Genomic DNA, 23,572 nt, shown 5'->3' with positions numbered 1-23,572 from the left:
TATTTGAATATACTTAAAAATAATAATTTATTCCTGTGATGCAAAGCTGAATTTTCAGCATCATTACTCCAGCCTTCAGTGTCACATGTAAAATCTAAAAAAATTTAAAGTATAATACATTTAAAAACAATTATTTTAAATCATAATAATATATCACAATATTAAAAAAAAATCTGTATTTTTGATCAAATAAATGCAGGCTTGATGAGCAGGAGAAACTTCTTTCGAAAACATAAAAAATATTAATGTTTCCAAACTTTTGGTCTGTACTATATATATATATATATATTCATATTTATGGTTGGGGGATCGATTCATGTGTAATCTGCATTCCTCTCCACTTAATTTCTAGTTATCGTATGGCTTTTTTTTTTTCACTTATGGACTTTTTTTCATTGCTTTTCATCCTTAGAATATGGCCAGACATGATGTTAAAAGGCAGCATGATATTTTTCTAATCTTTTGGAGAAGCTTTTTGGTGTTTTGAAAGTGTGTAGGGAGGAAGCTCACTGGGTTTTGGAGCAGAGTTGGTGTTTGTCCGCTTGACAGCAGCTGTTTAGTCGATGATTGATGCTGATGTCTGATGGTGAGGGTTTGATTGATCACGTCTGTCATCGTTCAGATTGCCTATCCCTGATGTCAAGGTCCCATCGGATTGATAGCGCCGTTGCCATGGATACGAGCCCATTTCAGCATAATCTGTCCTTGAAGGTCAGAGTTTAAAGGACACAATCCATCCTGAAAGGAAAAATGTGAGAGAGTGAGGAAAAGTGAATGATGGATCTGTTTATCTTTCAGGGTTAGAAGATGCTACAGTGCTTTGGGAGGAAGAGCTCTCACATTTATTCAGTTTATTCACTCACTATAAAGTAAATGAACATATATACACACACACACACATAAGAAAGTAAACACAAAAGATAATTAATTCAGTTGCATATGTTTGACAAAGTAAAAACACACATGTGAACTGCGAGTGCTGGAGGGAGGGTCAGAGAAGGGACAGATGGGGAAGAAACGAGTTTTCTCCAAGACTAGTTCTCTATTTAGAAAGCACCATCTTTCACACACTTTCTTACTCAAATATACATTCATTCACTGTCTGTGATTTACACACAAACACTCACAGATGGAGCACAGCGTGTCTCCGCAAGGCCGAGTGTGAGACGGAAGTGCACGTCTGTTATTACTTTATAATTAGCTCACAGACACTCACAGTTGTGTGCTCTGACGCTGTCTGCGTGCTCCTCTGACCGGTGGGGATATTAATACAAGTTAGCCACAACGGAGTATTTGCCTCAGCCCATTTGTTTGCGTTTCAGTGTTCAGTCAGCTTCAGTTGTGTTGTGTGATTTTCATTAAGTTCAGTCAAGTTTTATCAGTATTGATCAGAGAACTTTGCTTAGAATCGTAGTAAACGAAACTCTTGAAATGTATTTTATGAAATAAAATCAGTTGAACACATCAGTCAATACAAGGCTGCGTTATTTAGATGTGACCAAAGTTACTAATATTATATACAGTGATTGATTTTCGTGAGCTTTGTTATTGTGTAGAGATGAGAAAAAAAACATTTCCAGATAGCATTTTCCACTTATAATTTATTTTGACTAAAAATAATATATATATTTTTTGTATAATTCGTTTTATTTTTTTCACTTTAGTTTTAGTAATTTTAGTGAACTTATAAAAAGCCTATAAAAACTTATTATATTATTAGTATTTATTATATCAGTTAATTGGCCAGACAACATATCTTTATTTTTATTTTTTTTAGGTTTTAGTTTTTCATCTAATATTTATATTTTATCTTCCTTTAACTTTATTCCAATTAATGCAAACATTTAAAAAATATATATTTTTTGTTTTCGTTAATGGTAGCAACACCTGTACTGAGAAATTACATTTCATGTTGACTTTCTAGTATATGTTAACACTTTAAATTAGCTTTTATATGTTTATTTATTTATTTGCTAAGTTTAAGTTATAGTAATTTAGATTACTTCTTTTTTAATTTCTTGTATTTTTATTTCACTTAAGTTTTAGTAATTTTAGTAAAAATAGTAATTTTAGTACAACGTTTTTGTTTTTAATCTTATATTTGTACTTTATTTAAACTTCATTCCAGTTAACGAATGTATATATATATATATATATATATATATATATATATATATATATATATATATATATATATATATATATATATATATATATATATATATATATACAATGTATATATAGAACAACACTTCTACTGAAAAATTAAATGACATTTTGACATGTTTTTTTTATTTTTCTTCACAGGTCCACATTACTGTTCTGGACAACAATGACAACGCCCCCATTTTTTCCCAGCCCACCTATGACATCACAATCACCGAAGACACGCCCCCGGATACTGAGGTGGTTCAGGTGTTGGCGTCTGACCGTGACGAGCGTCACCGTTTGACCTTTAGCCTTCAGAGCAGCGTTGACCCCAGCAGCATGCGGCTCTTTCGCATCGACCCTAACAATGGAGTCATCTACACGGCTCGCAGACTGGACCACGAGAGCCGAACTCAGCACATCCTCACAATCATGGTAACTCAGATTGCCTTAAATAGATATTATGAAAATACCACATAACTAGTACACCGCATCAGTCACATAGTAATGCACTAAAACTCTTTAGAAATGCATCGCAATGCTTTGCCAACCATTATTTTGACTTGGGTCAGTAAACAACCACCACTCACACTTATTTTTCAGGAAATGGAAGCTCAAGCTTTATTTTTTTTTTTTATTATTATTTTTATTATTTGAATTGTATTTCATATATATATATATATATATATATATATATATATATATATATATATATATATATATATATATATATATATAAATTAAAGTAAAATGTAAAAAATATATATATATATATATATATATATATATATATATATATATATAAATATATATATATATATATATATATTTATTTATATATATATATATATTTTATTTATTTTTTACTTTAATTTGTTTTAAAGTATGAAGACTTGTACATTTCATAAATAGATGCAAACAGTCTACATGTTTTTTTTTTTTTTTTTCAAGTATATTTTGAGAGAATATTGTGTCTCTTACTGGATAGATATATAGATAAATGAGCAGAGTTTTCGTTTGATTAGTGTTGGTAGTTTGCCTCCCTCCTGTCTCTCTTTCTCGCTCTCCATGCTTGAGTGCAGGTATGACAGGAACAGGAGATTGCTCCTTGTGATTTGGCAGCCGTCACTAGTTTAATGTCGTCTGCACCTGTGTCGTTTCTCCACTGTGATCTAATTATTGATCTGATCTGTATCACTCCTTGTTTCTGCTCTCCCCTGACGAGGGTGAGAGACAGTGAGTGTCATATCTAATAAGCACAAGGATATTCCTGCTGCCTGCAAACAGATGAAATTAGTTATTATAATCCGGAGAGAGATGTTATCCACTCCATCTGGAAGTGAGCGAGTTTGTTTTGTCTGCATGAGGTTGTGTGTGTGTGTTGCTGTTTCCTTGTGTTGGATATTGCTGTCTGTTTCAGACAGGGAATTAATTTTTGTTTCCCTCTACTGTTCTCTTTATTTTTTTTCTCCATCTTTCTTGCTTTCTTCTTTACTTTGCTTTTTATATTAGGTGAAGGATCAAGAGTTCCCGTACAGACGTAGCCTTGCTCGTGTCCTGATTGGTGTAGAGGATGTGAATGACCACGCCCCTATTTTCACCATGGTGATGTATGATGGACAGGTGTATGAATCAGCAGCACTGGGATCAGCTGTTCTCACAGTGACTGCACTCGATAAGGACAAGGGCCAAAATGCACAAATCAGTTACAGCATTGACTCAGGTATGCACACGCTCTCATACACTACCTGACAAAATTTGCACAAACTCCAATGAAATTGTCTCATGAAAGTAAATGTGTAAAAAGAAAAAAAAAGTCACTATTTTATTTACATTAATAAATGCAAACACACATACAATTGAATGCTTTATGACATGTATTTGCTTTTATACAATAATGTGTGTGTTGATACTGTATAATTGTAAGGTCTTTTTTTCTTTTCTTACGCTCATTTTGTTCTTTTTTAATTTAGGAAACACAGGAAACACTTTCCGGATTGATCCTGTTTTAGGCATCATCTCACTGGCTAGGGAGCTGGACCTTTCCAACATCGGTCACTACGTCTTGTCTGTTAAAGCAACAGATAACGGTTCTCCAGCATTGTCTTCAACAGCTGTAGTCCGGATTGCGGTCACCTTGTCCAATAACGCTGGTCCCAAGTTTCCCCAAAGTGAATATCAGGCAGATATATCAGAAGGTGTCGCCATTGGAACTTCAGTCATCACAGTGAATGCTCTAAGTCTGTCTACCCTTACCTATGACATTCGCCAAGGCAATGGTCATCGGACATTCCGCATCAACCAGTACAGTGGAGTGATCACTACGCAGAAAACATTAGACTTTGAAACTGTTCCCTCCTACATGTTAATAGTCACTGCAAGCAACATGGCTGGACAGGCCTCAAATGCTACAATAACCATTACAGTTATCGACCAAAATGACAATGCCCCAGTATTCGAACAGCTGCGGTACCATGGAAGTATCAGTGAAGGTGCCGGGCTTAACAGTGTTGTCCAAAGTGACAATGGACAACCGCTAGTCATACGAGCAAGTGATGCTGACCGCAACCATAATGCCCTGTTGGTGTACCAGATAATGGAAGAATCTGCCAGGCGCTTCTTTGCAGTAGATGCCGGTACTGGCTCTATAAGGACAATTGGTCAGCTTGACCATGAAACCACACCTACATTCCGCTTCCATGTTAATGTCCGAGACAGTGGACATCCACAACTTTCAGCTGAGCATCCTGCAGAAGTTACTATTGAGGTGCAAGATGTCAACGACTGCCCGCCTAAGTTTTCTCAGGCGTCTTATGAAGCTGTCCTTTTGCTTCCAACATATGAAGGTGTGGAAGCCCTACAAGTTTTTGCTACCGACCCCGATAGCGATGGCCAGTCAGAGCTCACTTACTCATTGACCGATGGCAGCATAGAACATTTCAGCATTGAGCCAAGCACTGGACTGTTGACTGTAAGAAACAGTACTTTTAGCAAAGAACGATTTCGATTTAATGTCCGTGTTTCAGATGGACGCTTCTCCAGTACCGCTCTGGTAACTGTCCTGGTTCATGAAGCTCTGGACAGTGGTCTGGCTTTTACTCTTAATACCTACAACGCCAACATTGAGGAGAACAATGGTAACATAACAACAGTTGCTGTCGTTACAGCACTAGGGAACAAGTTGAATGAACCCCTGCGTTATACTTTGTTAAATGCAGGTGGGAAATTTCGTATTAGGCCAACGTCCGGTGCCATTGAAACTGTTGGAATCCCTTTAGACAGGGAGGAGGAGGAGGAATATGGACTTTTGGTCCAAGCAGGCCGTGAGGAAGATCGGCTCCGTGTTGCAAGAGCATTGGTCCGAGTTCAAGTCACTGATGTCAATGACAATTCTCCAGTTTTTGTTGGATTGCCATACTATGCTGCTGTTCAAGTGGAAGCGGAGCCTGGGACAGCAATATTTCGAGTGACAGCAGTGGACCGGGACAAAGGACAAAATGGAGAGGTGAACTACTTTCTGCAGGATGAACTGGGGCATTTTGAAATAGACCGTTTGAGCGGCGAACTTCGCTTACGGAGAGCTTTCGAAGCTGATCTCTCTAGTGTGGAATATCAGGTTCTGGTGTTTGCCCGTGACATGGGAACACCACCTCTTTCCTCTTCAGTCACCTTTCCTGTCACAGTAGTAAACAGAGCAATGCCAGTGTTCGACCGACCATTCTACTCAGTGAAAGTGAGCGAAGATGTACCAATATGGACTCCAATTCTGGGAATAAACGCCAGCAGCCCCGATGGCCAGAGTGTCCTTTATACAATCACGCACGGTGACCCAGGAACACTCTTCTCCATTGGATTTGACACAGGTGTCATCAGTGTCATCGCTGCTCTCGACTATGAGACTAGCCCTTCCCACAGACTCATTGTCAGAGCAACGGACTGCCTCACAGGCGCTCGTGCAGAAGTGGATGTTGAAGTTACTGTTTTGGATGTCAATGACAACCCTCCAGTCTTCGAGCAGCCCTCATACAAAGCTGTAATTTCTGAATCTGCCATGATTGGGACTGCAGCTCTGCAAGTTCTTGCAACGGACAATGACTCTGAGAAGAATGCAGCCATTCGGTACCAAATCATTCCAGACCGCACTAACAGCACCGACCACTTCCACATAGACAGCAGCAGTGGTCTAATTTTGACAGCTCGCTCCTTGGACCATGAGTCCATCCAGCGCTATGTGTTTCTTGTCAAGGCAGCAGATAATGGCTTTCCTCCACTGAGCAGTGAAGTGTGGGTCACAGTCGATGTCATGGACACAAATGACAATGCTCCTGTATTTAACCAACTGCTCTATGAAGCCTCTATCAATGAGTTGGCACCAAAAGGCCACTTTGTTACATGCATCCAGGCCTCTGATGCAGACCGTTCAGACACAGAACGCTTGCAGTATGGCCTGGTGTCTGGAAATGAAAAGATGCTGTTTGAGCTTGATGCTGCCTCCGGTGTCCTCACTCTGAGTGGCCAGCGACGCATGCAGCGCATGCCTTCCACCATCACCCTAAATGTAAGCGTTTCCGATGGAGTGTTTACTAGTACGGCACAAGTGCACATTCGGGTAGAGCGAGCTAATCTACACGCCCCCCAGTTCACCCAGGGCATGTACGAGGCTGATGTACGGGAGAATGCACTAGTGGGATCAAAGGTCATTGCAATCAGGGCACAAGACGCTGATCCTGGACCTTTTGGGGATGTGAGTTATGTGCTGCTCTCAGATTCCGCTCGGGACTTGTTCAGTATTGATGGCAGTGGACAAATTACGAGTCTTGAACGTCTAGACCGGGAAGAACGAAGTGAGATTGTGCTGTCCATTGCAGCTGTGGATGCTGGTGGCCGATCTGGATATTGCAGTGTCCGGGTTACCATACTAGACGAGAACGACAACGCTCCACAGTTTGGCGCCTCAGAGTACCATGCAAGTGTGCGGTCCGAGGTTGAACCTGGTACCCTTGTGACGCAAGTACAAGCTTGGGATCTAGATCAAGGTGCCAATGGACAGGTGAGCTACAGTCTGTACACTGAAGCCAGCCTGCAAGTTACTGAACTTCTGGATATCGACCCAGACAGTGGCTGGGTTGTCACCAAAGGCAATTTCTCCCCTTTGCGTGGGTCTGTACTGTCCTTTTTCGTTAAAGCCTCTGATGGTGGGGTACCTATTAGGCATTCCCTTGTGTCAGTCTACATACATGTTTTGTCTGCCAATGCCCACATACCTTCCTTCAGCCAGCCACAGTTCTCCTTTACTGTGCCAGAGGACATGCCCATTGGTTCCTTGTTGGGAGCAGTGCATCTACACACCTCAACTAGCCACTCGTCCTTACCAGTAAGCTTCTCAATGGTGATCGGACAGACTCCAGAGAGTAACAGTGATGGAGTGTTTGTGGTTGACAAAGAAACCGGCATGATCAAACTAGACAAAGCACTGGACCGAGAGTGGACACCAGCCTATCATTTCAAAGTTATGGCAGTGTTGCAGCAGGGACGTTTGGACGCAGTTTCGGCTGTAGATGTGGAGGTCAAAGTACAAGATGTCAATGATAACAAACCTGCATTTGAGTCAGATAACTATGAAGCATCAGTCACTGAGGGTCTTTCTCCTGGGACTAGGATTCTGCAAGTACGAGCTTTGGATCCTGATTGGGCAGCTAATGGTCAGGTGACTTACAGTCTTGCTCCCCCTGGGTTGCTTGGTGGCTCTGGTGGTGAGGACATTGAAGAACATGGAGCCTACTTTACAATTGACAGCAGCTCTGGTTGGATATCAACACTGAAAGGGCTGGACCATGAGCAGAGCCCTGCCCATAGTCTTACAGTCTGGGCATTTGACCTTGGAGATCCTGCCAGCCAGTCATCCTCAACAACTATAACTATAGCAGTGAGCGACTCCAATGACAACATACCGCAGTTTCTTCAGCCACGTTACTACGGAAGTGTTCGTGAGAGTGATGCACCTGGTGAAGTAGTGGCAGTATTGAACACACGGGACAACGACAGCTCGCCTGGAAACCGACAAGTCACCTATCATATTACAGGTAAGAACTAAAAAAATAATCATGTTCGTAATATCTATTTTTTGTAATGTCTATTTTTGCAGCTAAAATATTGAAAAACCTTTGAAATGAGAAATTGAGATGCAACACTAAATGAGATATTTAAGGGATAGTACAGCTAAAAATGTCATTCCTGTCACCATTTTCTCACCTGGATGTCATTCCAAACCTTAGTTTTCTGTGAAACACAGAAAATGATATTTTGAAAAATGTCTTATGAAATGCTTACATTGCAAGTCAATGGGGATCAGTGTTGTTTTGCACACTCATTAGGGTTACCATATGCGCCGCTTTTTTGGATAAAATTGATAGGTTTGGTTATTTCCTCTGCAACAATTTACATGTGCGAGCAACAACCATGCAGTCTCCTTAAAAAATAATTTTAATAGAAAATCATCCATAAAGAAAGACAGAGAGAAGTCAAACTGCCTTTTCATTCCCATTGTTTTGAATATATTCAACAAACACATACAGAGTGTCTTCATACTGTTGGCCATGTACCATATCGGTGTGCTCTCAATCTAAACATAGCCTGATTTTCTAAAGCTCTGTTCTGCATGTAAGCATAATGTTGAACAGCGCTATTATGGAATGTCAGAAGTCCACAGTAATTACACCTCATTCATCCTCTCCTGATAATGGATTATACACTCTAGGGCTACTAGCTGGATTTTGCAGGAGGATGTAGACTGACTTCTTGCTGGAGAGAAAAACCACTCTCGTTTTATAAGGATTTTATTAAAGCTGTGATGCAACTGCATGCAAATTACACCGGTGGGATTTGCGATGTGGAAGCGCATCACTTCACCAACGAAACATAATACAGTGACATTTCCGAAAGCAGTAGTTTAGGTGGATAGCGTCTTTGAAAAGGGCAAATATAAACCTCCTTCTTATCAGCATCTAGCTCAGCCAGCTTTAAATATACCTTTATATTCAGCCAGTGTTGAACACCTTGCCTGGTGACAAGGAACAGATTGCACGCACATACACACACCTTGCACATGCTCCTAAGCAGTACACACTTGTAAATTAGGCGCTCAGAAACTCATAACATTGAATTAGCGAGCTGCCTTGTTCTATAATTCATGCTTTTACACTCACACACAGAGAGAGGAACACTTCTCGGCCTGAACAGAATTTCGATTAAGCTCAACCTTTACGCTGTGATCATGATTTAGACTGTGCTGCCACCAGCAGGAGCAGTATTTTTAACAAGATTTACCACGCACAATACACACAAGCCTCTGACTCTTAACTAAATTACAGCCCACAGCATGGAAACTACAGTAAACAGTGTGACACTGGAACTTGTTTCGTTGCTTATTGTTAGTGTGCATTCTACCGAGGATTGTTTTGGATTATGTCTTTTTCTGCTTTATTTAAATATAATTTTACATTTAAGTTTATGCATTTGGATAAAAATGAATTCAAAAACTACATTCGAGGTACACATTTTACTTTTCTAAACTAAAATAACTAAAATATAAATGCATATAAAAAAAAATAATAATCATAAATAGCTAGTTATATTGATATCACCTTTCTATCCTGTGATTATGTACAGTACGTATTATATACATATGCATGCATTTTTCAGTTTTCGTCCACTTTTATGATGTTTTTGTATTTTTTAAAGACAAAAGAAATAATCATTTAATCATTTAAAGTCTAAAATATTCAGTTAAATGATTGCAAATGCACTGAAACGCATTCAGAAAGACAGTCGAACAACTTTACACTTCATAAAAATTAGTGAACTATCCCTTTAATTAAGTCATGGCCCACGGCATGTAAACTAAAGTGAACTGTGAAACAAGCCCTTGTTGAGTTGGCATGTGTTCTACTGAGAATAGTCTCTTTCCTTTTCTCTCTCAGTGTCCTTCCCTACAGTCCACACTTTTATAACGTTTAAATCCTCTAGTTCAAGACAAACTCAAAGGTCAGACAGACTCTAATACTCTTCTCAGAGCCCAGCGGCTCAAACTGGCTCAGAGAACTGCACACCGTATCATAATACACACTGGAGGGAAATAAAGAGACACATATACAAACAGATTTGAGTTACCCAAATGTCTTTATTCTCTCACCTCTCGGGGTATTTTACTGCTGTGTTCAACAGAGCACAGAGCAATTAAACAGTAAACAGTTACTCTGTGGTGGTTAATTGGATGATTTGAACTTTTATTTAGAGGTTCTTGGCTGAAAGTCGTTTAAAGGTTCATAAAGGATATCTTAAACCATTTTAGACCATGGCGCACTCTGTATCTCAGCTTAACAATAGCACTGAATATCCTCGACCTAACGGCTACGATTTAACAGCCGTTAAATAGCTCTTCGTGTTACTGCCTCGTGAAGGTGAAAGGTCGCTGTAGAAACACTAATCAACCAGAACTGACTGTTACTGGCTGGAAACAATTCACTTGAGTTTAATTGGTTGACAAGAATGAAATTTGTTGCTTGAGAGAGATGAGATGTGTATAGATAGTTGATTTTCAAACCTAGAAGGTCTGTGTGTGACTCGTACTATACCAAATATGACAATTAAAATAAAATTATTTTTTTCCAACATGTGACCAACTGTGAGCTATGTATGTGTATTATTATATGCATGCCATATTTTTTGTATTTTAATGTGTCACGCAATTCAGTACAATTCTGATTGCATTCTATTACAAATTGTATTTTTATGGGTTTCTTAAAAGATGGCTTTAATGCTCACTGAGGCTGCATTTATTAAATCATAAATAGTTAAAATGGTAATACTGTGAAATGTTATTACATGGTAAAATAAGTTTTCTATTTGAATACATTTTGAAATTTAATTTAATTTGTGATGGCAAAGCTGAACTTTCAGCAACATTTCACATGATTCTTCAGAAATCATTATAATATGTTGATTTGCTGCTCAAGAAACATTTATTATTATTATGTTGAAAACAGTGGTGCTTAATTTTGTTTAGAATAAAATAAAATAAAGAGTTAAAAAGAACAGTGTTCATTTGAAATACATTTTTTTTAACATTTAAGTGTTTATAGTCACTTGTCAGTTTTCCAAATCCTTGCTGAAAGAAAGTAATAATTTTTTTTTTTTTTTTTTATTGTACGGAGCCCAAACATTTACAGCACCGTATATTGCATTATGCCACTGAAAAATAACAAAAAGGCTATCATGAAATTTTTACTGGGATAAACAACACCTTTGATTACTGTGCTATGAGACATGTGGAAACTATATTATTTTTTTTGTATTTTATTATGTAATGGCATTCAGACAAGTAGCGTCGGTTTTCAAGTGCCAAAATACATCGAGGCCACTCTGCATGGGTGTGCATGAATAAAAAAAGTGTGCAAGAAAATGAAATTCAAGTTCGATCTCATATGAAGCACAGAAAAAGCATGCAGTTTGTGAAAGTCATGCTGAACACTCCCTCAACCCAGTGAGCGAGAGCGTGGGATGAGAGAAATGGAGTAGGAAGGCGTCCAGGCCTTTGTTGATGCGTCTCTGATAGAAACTGTTCTGTTATCAGCCCCCAGCTGAGTTAAATTACACTCTTTATTAGATGAATAAGGCAGCGTGTGTTGATACTATGAGTGTACAGTAATTGGATGCTTGTCAACGCGGCAGCTTTGATTATAGAGTCATTTCCATCTAACTCTCACTCAATCTCTCGTTCTCTTTTTTTCTCTCTTTCCACCTCTGTCTGCTTGATGTTTAAAAGATGACCTGTCCTAATGAGCCAGGTACGGCTGAAGACCGTGTCATAGATAAGGAAGGCCTTTATGAATACCTGATTGACGGCAGTGTTGATCATTTAAATGTGAATAGAAAGAACTGATTATTATAGTTCATACTGATGAGTATGCCATCAGTGAGAGGACTAATGGAGGTCATTAAAACTGCAGATAATCCTGGAAGTGAGCGTGTGTTGTGTTACAATCGATAGGGGATTTTATTGCTACTTAAATTGTCACAGACTATTGAGAGAGTAACTGTCCGGTATAATCTCTTCTCTGTGTGTTTGTGTGTGTGTGTGTTTAGGTGGCAACAGAGGAGGGGTGTTTGCTCTCGGCTTGGTTCAGGGAGAGTGGAAACTGTACGTTAAACGACCGTTAGACCGCGAGGAACAAGAACAGTACCTCATCAATGTCACGGCGACAGACGGACTCCATGTTTCCACGGCAGCCGTAGAGGTCATGGTCATCGACACCAACGACAACAGCCCCGTCTGTGACCCGGTGAGTTAAAACTCTAAAGTGCATTCGGTGGAAATGTGTAGAAGTCGTCAGAACTGGTTCTTCTGCTGTTTTTTCAGTTGGCTCAAAATCCAGATTTCAAATCTACATGGTAAACATGAATGATTACAAGCCAAAGCCAGGAATATTTTTGGAACCAGTGAAGACTATTTCTGCAGCCAAGAAGTCTAGGGGAAATTATCTATGAGCATAAAACATGACCTTGTTGAAAACCAGGCCAGTCTTTTTTAGCAGGGGGCATTTGGTTTGAGCCTCAACCCTAGATTTTTGAGCATTAGAAGTGTACCATTTTTGAGTAAATAAAGTGTAAAATGTACATAAATAAAGAAATGTTGCCATTTTAGTTCAAATGCAACTACAATCCAAAAGCATTTAAACATAAATGAAATCTTTTTTGGTTTTTGGATTATACTGTAGTTAAAATGGCCAAGAAAGTTTGCATTGCAACATGTTGATTCCAAAACCAAACATTCAGATGTGCCCAAAAACTTCAAGACTTGAAATGCAAGTGTTACAGCCAAAACATTCAATTAAAACTTTCAGACATGCCTGAGTTTGCCAAAAATGAATGCATTGAGAGTTTGCCTGAAATCTTTGCCTGTGATGGCCAAAAGCATTTGAATGTCCAAACATGTTCAAATCAGATGTTCAGATGTGCCCACAATGGCCAAAAAATGTCTGAATGCACCCAAAATGATTAAATCAGATGTTTATACATGCCTGTAATGTTGGAGTGTGGCTGTGATGCTCCTGTGATTGCCAGAAATGTTCAAACCAGGTGTTCAAAATGATGAAACAAACATTTGAATGTTGTTGTAATGGCCAGAAATGCTTGAATTTATCTACGATGTCCAGAAACCTTTAAATCAGGAGTTTAAAGATGAGTGTTTGAATTTACCTACAATAACCAGAAGGTTTTGAATGCTCCTGCAATGGCCAAAAACGTTAAAATCAAATGGCCTAAAATTATTAAATGTAATATATAAAATGTACTTACGATGGTCAAAAATGTCAGAATATGTGCATAATATGATCATTTTTTTAAAATGATTGAATTTAATGTTTGAATATGGTTACAATAGCCAAAATTTTTGCATGTTCCTTTGATGGCCAAAAAACAAAGAAATCCGTATTTTCGTATATACCTATAATGGCCAAAATGATTGATTCTATTATTTCAATGGGGCTTGCGGTGGCCAAAAAAAATCAATTCAGATGGTGTATATGGTGGTTAAAAATTATCTAATTCAATGTTGAAATGGCCAAAAAAAATAAAAAAATTAAATGCACATTTGCTCAAGTTTATGCGTCAAAGATTTTTGCATGCATATACTGAAGGGTGATGGAAAATGTTCAATAAATTTGATCAATACAGATCATTCATATGTGCATTTAATGGGCAAAAATGACTGAATTAAATGTTTGAATGTACGTATGATCCCTGCAATAGAACCATCACAGAAAAGTCTAATGGTTTCCACAAATAGCATTAGAAACATTACAAAATACCATAAAACATTTTGTGACTTATTCCATTAGGATTTATTGGTTTTAACAAGCCACCAATAGAAAGTGACCAGTTACCAATAGAGACCCACAGGGTCCATTATAGTTTCATTAAAACCAATACAAGATTACCATTATAACCAGTAAAACCATTACAAATTGTGTAATGGTGTCTATTGTTTTTTTGTTAGTTTTTTCAGCAGGGATGGCCAGAAATGTTCAAATGCAGTATTCAAATGCCTTCAAAACAGTTCATAAACTGATCATTTCTCCCAAACATTTTCATTTCGCGCTCCATTTTTGGCACTGAAAACATGAGTAAAGAAGTGCTCTTGACACTTTACAGCACAAGCCAACCTGAATTTGAAGCCTGAATCTGATCGGAGCTTTGTAATGAGTGTGTTTTGTGCCTGCAGGCCGTGTACTCGGTGTCCGTGTCTGAAGACGTCACCATAAATAAGCAAATCCTCCGGGTCAGAGCTACAGACGCTGACACGGGTGCAAACGCACAGATCCAGTTCTCCCTGTTCGGTTCTGGAGCAGAAGACTTCATCATACACCCACACACAGGTTTGTGAGTCCGATTTGAAGAAATGTCCTGTTTATAATGCTGCTGTTTGTTTATAAGTCTCTTTTATTCTGTTGTGTAGGCGAGCTGAAGACCGCCGCGGCGCTGGACCGTGAAAAGGTGGCGCAGTACTCTCTTGTTGCCCGTGCGACGGACAGCGGTGGTTTGTGGTGCGAGGCTGAGGTTGTGGTGGTTCTCTTGGACGTGAATGACAGTCCGCCGATGTTTAGCATGCCTCATTACACCGCTAGCGTCTATGAAAACACCGCCACTAAAGCTCTGCTGACCCGAATACAAGCCATAGACCCTGATCTGGGTACGAGCGTGTCATTTTGACGTTTGAGCTGTGACAGCATAATAGTAGGATTTAAAAGAAAGTCATCTAGCTTAGAACTGCTTATGTGCAGTTAAACCTGAATGGATTGTGTATGTGTTTTATTTTGCAGGTGTTAATCGTAAAGTGGTCTATTCCCTTGTTGATTCGGCTGACGGGTTCTTCTCCATTGATAAATCATCTGGGATTGTTGTTTTGGAGCGTCTGCTGGACCGCGAGGTTCAGTCTTCATACCGTATAACGGTCCGTGTGTCAGATCAAGGCGTTCCCGTTCGCCTCTCTTCCCTTGCGAACTTAACGATCACAGTTTTGGACATTAATGACAATCCGCCCGTGTTTGAGAGGAGGGACTATCTGGCCACGCTTCCTGAAGATGTGGCAGTGGGTACAGAAGTGGTACAGGTTTATGCTGCCAGTAAAGACATTGGCACCAACGCTGATATTTACTACAACATCCGATCCGGAAACCAACAGGGCCATTTCACCATCAACATCAACACAGGTGAGATGCATTACATATTTACTCTATACATGAATATGTTGAAATGAGATGATAAACATAACATAAAATACCAACATTTTGAATAAAGATTTTTTAAATGTTTCATATTTGCATATAGTGGCCAAAAAGTATGGAATTGAACATATGAATGTTCTTATAATCCACCTCTGGTAGCCAGAAATGTTAAAAATCTGATGTTCATACAGTACATGCCAATAATGGGCAAAACTTATTGGATTTAATATTGAAAAGTGCCTGCAATTTCCAAAAATGTTTGAATGCACCTGTTGTGGCCAGAACTGCAGCTGATAGAATATGCGCTGGAGCACGATGTTTCTACAAAAGCAGATTGTGGAGACATTTTTATCGTCTACGATAAAACATCCTCACATCGCACACCCCTAATCCCCGGATAATATCAAATTATATCCTATAGATTCACTCTATAACAAGATTTGTATTTTGTGTCTTGTACAGGTGCCATCTCTGTATCTCGACCGCTGGACTTTGAGTCCTGCAAGGATTATTTCCTAACAGTGGAAGCAACTGATGGCGGGACTCCGCCCCTTAGTGCTGTTACCATGGTGAACATCAACCTGACAGACGTCAATGACAACGCCCCCATGTTCAGCCGCGACGCCTACAGCGTGTCCATCAGCGAGGACGCTAACATAGGAGACACCGTGGTCAAGGTAACCACGCACGAAATTCACATACAGCACGTCTTATTTTTGTTGTCTTTGAGATCCACAGTATAATTGGTGATTGATCGCAATCATCTAGGTGACGGCGGAAGACGTCGACAGCCAAGCGAACAGCGACATCCTGTATTCCATCGTCAGCGGCGACCGAGAGAACCAGTTCTTCATCGAGCCAATCACGGGCCAGATCAAAGTCAACAAGCAGCTGGACCGAGAAACGGTGAGGATTGTGGGACGTCGGCATTAAAGGCATCAGATAGATCAAAATCCCCACAAAGACTATATTTTAAATGAGACTGATCAGGGAACAGCTGAAGAGGAGAAGAAATCAAATCCTTCACGGCAGACATCCACACAGTAAAGCATTTAATATCAGACACAGTGTCACAGTGTTTCATTTAATATGAAGAGATTAAAATAATAGCATTACACCTGTGAAACCCCACATTCTAGATAAAAACATTAGGATTTTGGAGTTAGCTTTAAGTAAAACATATGAAATGTTTAAAATAACCCTTATGTATTTTATTTATAAATTCTGTTAATTTTGTTTTAAGTATTATTTCAGTCTTCATTTCTTATTTGATATCCTACATTTTTTATAAAAAAGGAACAACTGCGATTATTTAAATTTTTTTTGTAACATTATAAATGTCTTTACTGTCACTTAATCAGTAATAAGTTTAATGTGTTCTTACTGGAAGTATTAATTTATTTAAAAATAAAATGACTGAAACCAAATGTAGTAAAAAAAAAAAATATATATATATATATATATATATGTGTGTGTGTGTGTGTGTGTGTGTGTGTTTATGTGTATATATAGTGGTACATGATGTTATATAACTGCAACCACTAGATGGTGCTAAAATTTACAAGCAGACTTTCCTTTTCAATCCCAAGTCAATTAGCTTAATGAAGTCATTGTTGTCTTCAGCTTACTGAGTCTGTGCAATTATAGATGGTTAAAAGGGGTCAAATCATTTCCAGCCTCTTTTAAAATAAGACTTTGATGAATGATGTAGACTTAGTTTTGAAACGTTCAGTCGTTCCTCTATAAAGGCCATTAATTGTAGCTAATTTTCAACAAAAGAGAAAATAATGATTCATTTGGAAAATTAATCCCTTTCTGAATAATGCTTAACATTATAATTGGAGTTTAAATGCCACAAATGTCAGTGTTTTTGAATGAACAGCAAAGAAAATCGGATGAAAAATAGCAAAAAGAAGAGAAAGTGACAGCAGGGAGTTACAAACCCTATCTGTCTGTATGTATGGAGCTTCAGATCGTCCGTCAGCCTGTCATGAACTATTTATGACACAGTCAGAGTGAAAGAGAATATATAGATGTGTGTTCATCTCTTTACTTTGTACTTTTTTTCATCTCTTATTCTGTAGGTTTTAAACCTCTCTCTCTGTGTATCTGTAGATGGCTGGTTACTCGTTGTCTGTCAGAGCGCTTGACAGCGGGACGCCTGCGATGTCCTCAACCGTTCAGGTCAACATCGACATCTCTGACGTCAACGACAACCCGCCCACCTTCACTCCAGCCAACCACACTGCTGTAATACAGGTGCGATATAATGAGTGACAGCTAAATCAGCCAATCACGTTCAAGCAATTCCAGCAGTTGAATGTGAGCTTTACTCATTAACAGGAAAACAAGCCTTTGGGAACAAGTGTCCTACAGCTGTCCGTCATCGATAAGGACGCCAGCCACAACGGCCCGCCTTTTCATTTCCAGATCCTATCAGGAAATGAGGGGGCGTGGTTTAAACTGGATAGAGAGGGGCTGCTGACATCTAATAAGGTGTTTCGTAGGTCCGAGGGCACAGATTATGTCATTCACGTACAGGTAAAGAACAAAAAAGTTAAATAAATTGCATTCACTAGACTACACTAGCAAAAAAAAAGTTTTTTTAAAGTTTGAAAGTCTTTAGTGCTCACCAAGACTGAATTTATTTAATGAAATATACAGAAAAAAGCAGTAATATTGTAAGATATTATTACAATTTTAAATCACTGTTTTCTATGTGAATATATTTTCAAATGTCATTTATTCCTGTGATAAAACGCTGATTTATTCCAGTCTTCAGTGTCACATGATCACTCAGAAATCAAATTAATATGCTAATTTGCTGCTCAGTAAACATTTCTGATTATCTTTTCTTTTTTTTTTAAAGGAAACTTGAGGATACATTTTATTTAAATGCAGAATTTGGATTAAATACAAACTATATTTCTATGGTTGTGATTGACGCTTGATTCAGCCAATCACTGTCCGCTGTTTCCCCCCATAGGCCAGTGATTCGGGCAGGCCGCCCCTGTCGTCGATGGCGAGCGTGTTGGTGCGTGTGATAGAGGAGAGCGTGCACAAGCCAGTCGCGTCACCTTTACACGTGCACATCGTGACCATGGAGGACGAGTTTCCAGGAGGTGTGATCGGTCAGATCCACGCCACAGACCAGGACGCCTTTGATATTCTCACCTACGGACACACACACCAGCAGAGCAGCCTGTTCAAGGTATACCAGTGTGTGATCCACTGGTTTGTGTTTCCATTATGCATGCATCACATTGATATTTTCACACTTTTTCTCACTCATTCTCATGTTTGAGATTGAGTCCAAATTGAAGTCCACTAAAATCTTAAAGCAATTATCATTCAGTTATAATTATTATCGAGTTATTATTATGAATTAGTAAAACATTTATTATACAAATGAGAACGTGGACCACAGAACCATTCATAAGCTGCACAGGTATCTTTGTAGCAATATCCAATAAAACATTGTATGGGGCAAATTTATAGATTTTTCTTTTTTGCCGAAATCATTAGGATATTAGGTAAAGATCATGTTCCATAAATATATTTTGTAGATTTCCTACTGTAAATATATTAAAACTTAATTTTTTATTAATAATGTGCATTGCTAAGAACATCATATAGACAACTTCAAAGATGATTTTCTAAATGTTTAGATTTTTTTGCACCCTCAGATTCCAGATTTTCCAATAGTTGTATCTCAGCCAAATATTGTCTGATCCTAAAAAACCATACATCAGTGGAAGCTTATTTATTCAGCTTTCAGATGAAGTATAAATCTCAATTTAAAAAACAATGACCCTTATGACTGGTTTTGTGGTCCAGGGTCTAAAGAAATATAATTAATAACTTGTTTTTGTCAAAAGAAAAAAAAAACCTATGAAAATGAAGTGATGGGATTGATGGGAATTTTGCACAACTAAGAAATACTTTCAAATCATAACTACCATAACATTTAGAATCTTTAAAGTTCATGCATTTTTCATAGTTTTACTCGTAATTCATTCATATGCACAATTTTTTCTAATTTCAGCCTTTTCAACATTCTATTTAAATGTTTTTGTTGTTGTTGATGATGATGTTTTTACAATGAGAAATATTAATTATTATTAATTTATATTCATTCATTTGCATACATCCATAATCCAATTTTACAATACAACATATTAATTACAAATGTCAAGATATTATATGTTATATTTTTTAATAAATAACATCAGAGCAGCCTACAAAGTAAAAGTGAAATAAGAATCCATAAAGTGAAATCCATTGTACCTACTACCATTTGGTTCTACAGTCAGAGAGATTAAAATGATTGTCCATATACAAATATACAGCAGGTTGTGAATGCATAACACAGTTTTCAGCTATTACAGTTGTGCGGAAAAAGAAGAATATACGTGTGTGTGTGTTCACGATTAATCACATCCAAAATAAAATATTTAGTTTTCATACTATATGAGTGTGTACTGTGTATATTAATGATGTATATGTAAATACAAACACATGCATGTACATATTTAAGAAAAATATGTTTATATATTGAATATATTTATATATAATATATAATTATAGAAATGTATGTATATAATAATTCACATAATAAATAACACACATATATTATGTACACAAAAACTTTTATTTTGGATGCAAGTAATCATTTGACAGCACTTATTTAGTTACATATATATATAATGTTTGTATAATTATATACAGATAGAATAAAATTAACTGTAAAATATTTCATAAATTGCATTTTACTTTTAGTAAATTTATTTTATTCTATCAGACATTATCAAAAATCAACAAAACTCTAATTTTGAGTTAATAGGGTGAATCAAAATTGTTGAGAAATCTTATTCTTTTTCTGGTGCAGGTGAGTCCTCGAGACGGTCGCATCATCGCTCTGAGCGGCTTGGACGCGGGCCGCTACAGTCTCAACGCTACGGTAACAGACGGCCGCTTCACTGTGAACGTGCCCGTGAGCGTGCATGTAGAGCAGGCCTCGGCCGAGATGCTCCACGAGGCCGTGACCATCCGTTTCGACCGGGTCTCCCCTCACGACTTCGTGTCCCGTCACCTCCCCTCGGTCAGACGCGTCCTGTCCAGTGTGATGGCGACGCCGCGGGCCGACGCTCTGCACGTGCTCAGTGTGCAGCCGGTGGAGTCCACGGGACAGCTGGATCTGCTGGTGGCGGTGGAGACGGTGGACGGCGGTGGGTTCTACAAGGCAGCGCTGGTGACACAGAAGCTGAGCTCGGCGCGCAGACAGCTGGACCAGGTTCTGAGAGTCTCAGCGGTTCTGGATAAGAACTGCTCGGGTCTGGACTGCAGAGAGGCTCAGTGTGAACAAACCATCACGCTGGACTCACACAGTCTGCTCACATACAGCTCCACCAAAACCAGCTTCGTGTCGCCCAAGTTCCACAGGAACACGCGATGCGTGTGCAGCGGTGAGTGAACAAATCTTTCACCCGGGATCATTTCAAACAACATTTTTCATTTAAAAGCCCGTGTTTTCCAGCACAGTTTAATGCTTTTATTCAAACTGAATGACAAAACAGGAACACAGTATGAATATAGGCTTTTATATTCTTGGTATTTCTGATGTAATTTTGACAAAAAAAAAGTTTATTCATTTATGTATTTAACTAATAGAATGTTGTTTGACTATGTGAACCATTAAAGAATAGAATGTATTTATAGATTTAAGTACTAGAATTTTAATATTAGAATTTATTTATTTTAATATACGTTTTTAATAAAAACTGTACTTATATTTAATTAACCATAGTTCAATTTGTAATTCTTGAAATTTCAACAAGTATGTTAATGAGGGGTGTTATTGATTTAGATTTTAATTTAAGTTGGAGTTAGAGCATTTAAGTATATTAATAATAATTGATTTATTTAAATACTTTTTAGTTATCTCGTGGCATATTTGGAGTTTTGATTAATATTTATGTTTACATATGAGTTTATGATAAAATGTATGATTTAAGATTGTAAGATAAATTAATTAATTTATTGCATATGTGCAATTTTAGTTTCAAGATCATACATTTTAATAAAGTTTTAAATTAGAAATTTTATGAATCATGATTTCTTAATGTAAATGTGTAAACACAGGTTTTGCACCAAAATAAATAAACAAATGCAAATCAAATCAAATAGTAAGCGAGGCATGTGGGTTGGACAAACACTATTGTTAATGTATGGAAATATTGCCACGAGTCTCTTCATCAATTACATGGTGCTGTTTGACTATTTGAACCATTTAACCCTTTCCATCACACATATTTTGGAATAAATATTGAGGCAGTTTCTAAACAACTCTAGCACTGTGCTGATTCTCAATCACAAAAGCAGTTAAAACCTAAAATTACACAAGTAAAACTTTCCTGAACACAAGGTTAAAAGCCCATCTTTAAAAGACGTTAACGCAGGGTTAAGCCTTTACATAAGCCACCTATCAAACATGCACTTACAAAATGACACTCTCGAACACGGGCCACGTCCTCGCACTCATAAACAGCGGGAACTGAAACACATCGTTTAAATTAGGAAAACTATTTGTGGTCAGTATTATCACAGTACACCACTATAACGGTTGTCATTTCTCCCTCTCTTTCTCTCAGACGGGAGTTGTTCTGCTGCGTCGGAGGTGTGTGTGGAAATGAGATGTCCCGGTGACATGCAGTGTGTGGGAACGGACAGCAGCAGGGGGCCGTACGCGTGCCAGTGTCCCCCGGGCAAACTGGGAGAGTGTGCAGGTAACATATAACCCTGTGTGAAAGCTCTTTATGTGTGATATATAATGTGGCACCTTCTTACAATATGAGCCGTTTCCCTTTCAGTGACTGATGTTTTGTGTGTGTGTGTGTTGTTCAGGACACACCTCTCTGAGCTTCTCTGGGAACAGTTATATCAAGTACAGAGTGACGGATGGAGAGAGGAGCGGAGAGATGAAGTTAGCGCTCCGCATCAGAACGCTGCAGAGCAAGGGAATCATTATGTACACGCGTGCAGATCCGTGCAGCGTGCTGAAGGTACACACCATCAAACACTCTTATAGCATTCATATACTTTAGTCTAATGACTTTTTAACATGGAAAGGAAGTGAAAAGACATTATGAAATCTTAATAAACGTCTTTGCTGCTCACCCAGGCTGCATTTACTTGATTGAAAATATAGTGAAACAGCAGTAATATGAAACATTATTTTAATTTATAATAATTGTTTTCTTGTTTGAATATATTTTACTATGTAATTTATTCCTGTGATCTAAAGCTGAATTTGCAGCGTATTTTATCCAGTCTTCAGTGTGACATGATTCTTCAGAAATCATTCTAATATTCTGCAATAAACCTTTATTATTATTATCAATGTTGAAAACAGTTCATATTAATATTTTTGTAGAAACCATGATAAAAAACTTTTTCAGGATTCTTTGGATAGAAAGTAAATTATAAAAAAATCTCATTTTTGAAAAAAATCTCTCTCTCTCTCTCTCTCTCTCTCTCTCTCTCTCTCTCTCTCTCTCTCTCTCTATATATATATATATATATATATATATATATATATATAATAGACTTTATTTATTTATTTGTTCGTAGTGAATAAATAATTTATTTATTTACCACAAATTTATGAGAAGTAGAGTACAGTATTGCAGTATTTGTTTTATATTATTGGTGACATAATGACAATAATATTTATACATATTGTTTTGACTATTAAGCAGAAAGTGTTGGATCTTTTAAATGGATTTGGAACTTTTGTGTAAAAAAAAATAAATACAAAAAATTTGAAGCTCAGTTATTGATACAATTTTCCTGATTTGATTCTATTCTGATTCACAAACTCTCAGTTTGATTTCATTTGATTCAATTCGGATTCATTTTGGTATATTTTAGCTATCATGTCTTGCATACATTTCAGTTTGCTTACATATTCTTACATTTAAACTTTCTGCTAATGCTGGAAATTGTACAGAATAGTTTTTTAGACTGAGCCAAATAAGTCACTGAACTTTTCCTTAAAGGAACCGACTCATAAGAGTAATTCAATGCCAGGGCTTGTGTGTTGATGAAAAGCTAATAATTAATCAAATCATAAAAATGAAAAT

The 23,572-nt window shown here is 37.7% G+C and overlaps 1 protein-coding gene across 1 annotated transcript in view; it reads left to right on the top strand.

Annotated features, from left to right (window-relative positions):
* The window catches only part of LOC113096465 (protocadherin Fat 3-like), a 137,446-nt gene that overhangs the window by 96,621 nt on the left and 17,253 nt on the right, over positions 1-23,572 (top strand). Inside the window, 15 exon segments of the mRNA XM_026261870.1 lie at positions 2,308-2,583; positions 3,661-3,871; positions 4,122-8,231; positions 12,292-12,488; positions 14,429-14,582; positions 14,663-14,896; positions 15,027-15,416; positions 15,894-16,108; positions 16,200-16,337; positions 17,547-17,690; positions 17,775-17,972; positions 18,418-18,642; positions 20,320-20,896; positions 22,082-22,216; positions 22,335-22,492. Coding sequence (XP_026117655.1) covers positions 2,308-2,583; positions 3,661-3,871; positions 4,122-8,231; positions 12,292-12,488; positions 14,429-14,582; positions 14,663-14,896; positions 15,027-15,416; positions 15,894-16,108; positions 16,200-16,337; positions 17,547-17,690; positions 17,775-17,972; positions 18,418-18,642; positions 20,320-20,896; positions 22,082-22,216; positions 22,335-22,492 — 7,362 coding nt within the window.

Source organism: Carassius auratus, unplaced genomic scaffold (genome assembly GCF_003368295.1).
Source record: "Carassius auratus strain Wakin unplaced genomic scaffold, ASM336829v1 scaf_tig00215939, whole genome shotgun sequence".
NCBI lineage: Eukaryota > Metazoa > Chordata > Actinopteri > Cypriniformes > Cyprinidae > Carassius > Carassius auratus.
Note: the sequence above shows the minus strand (reverse complement) of the source record. Positions and strands in the feature narration are given on the sequence as shown.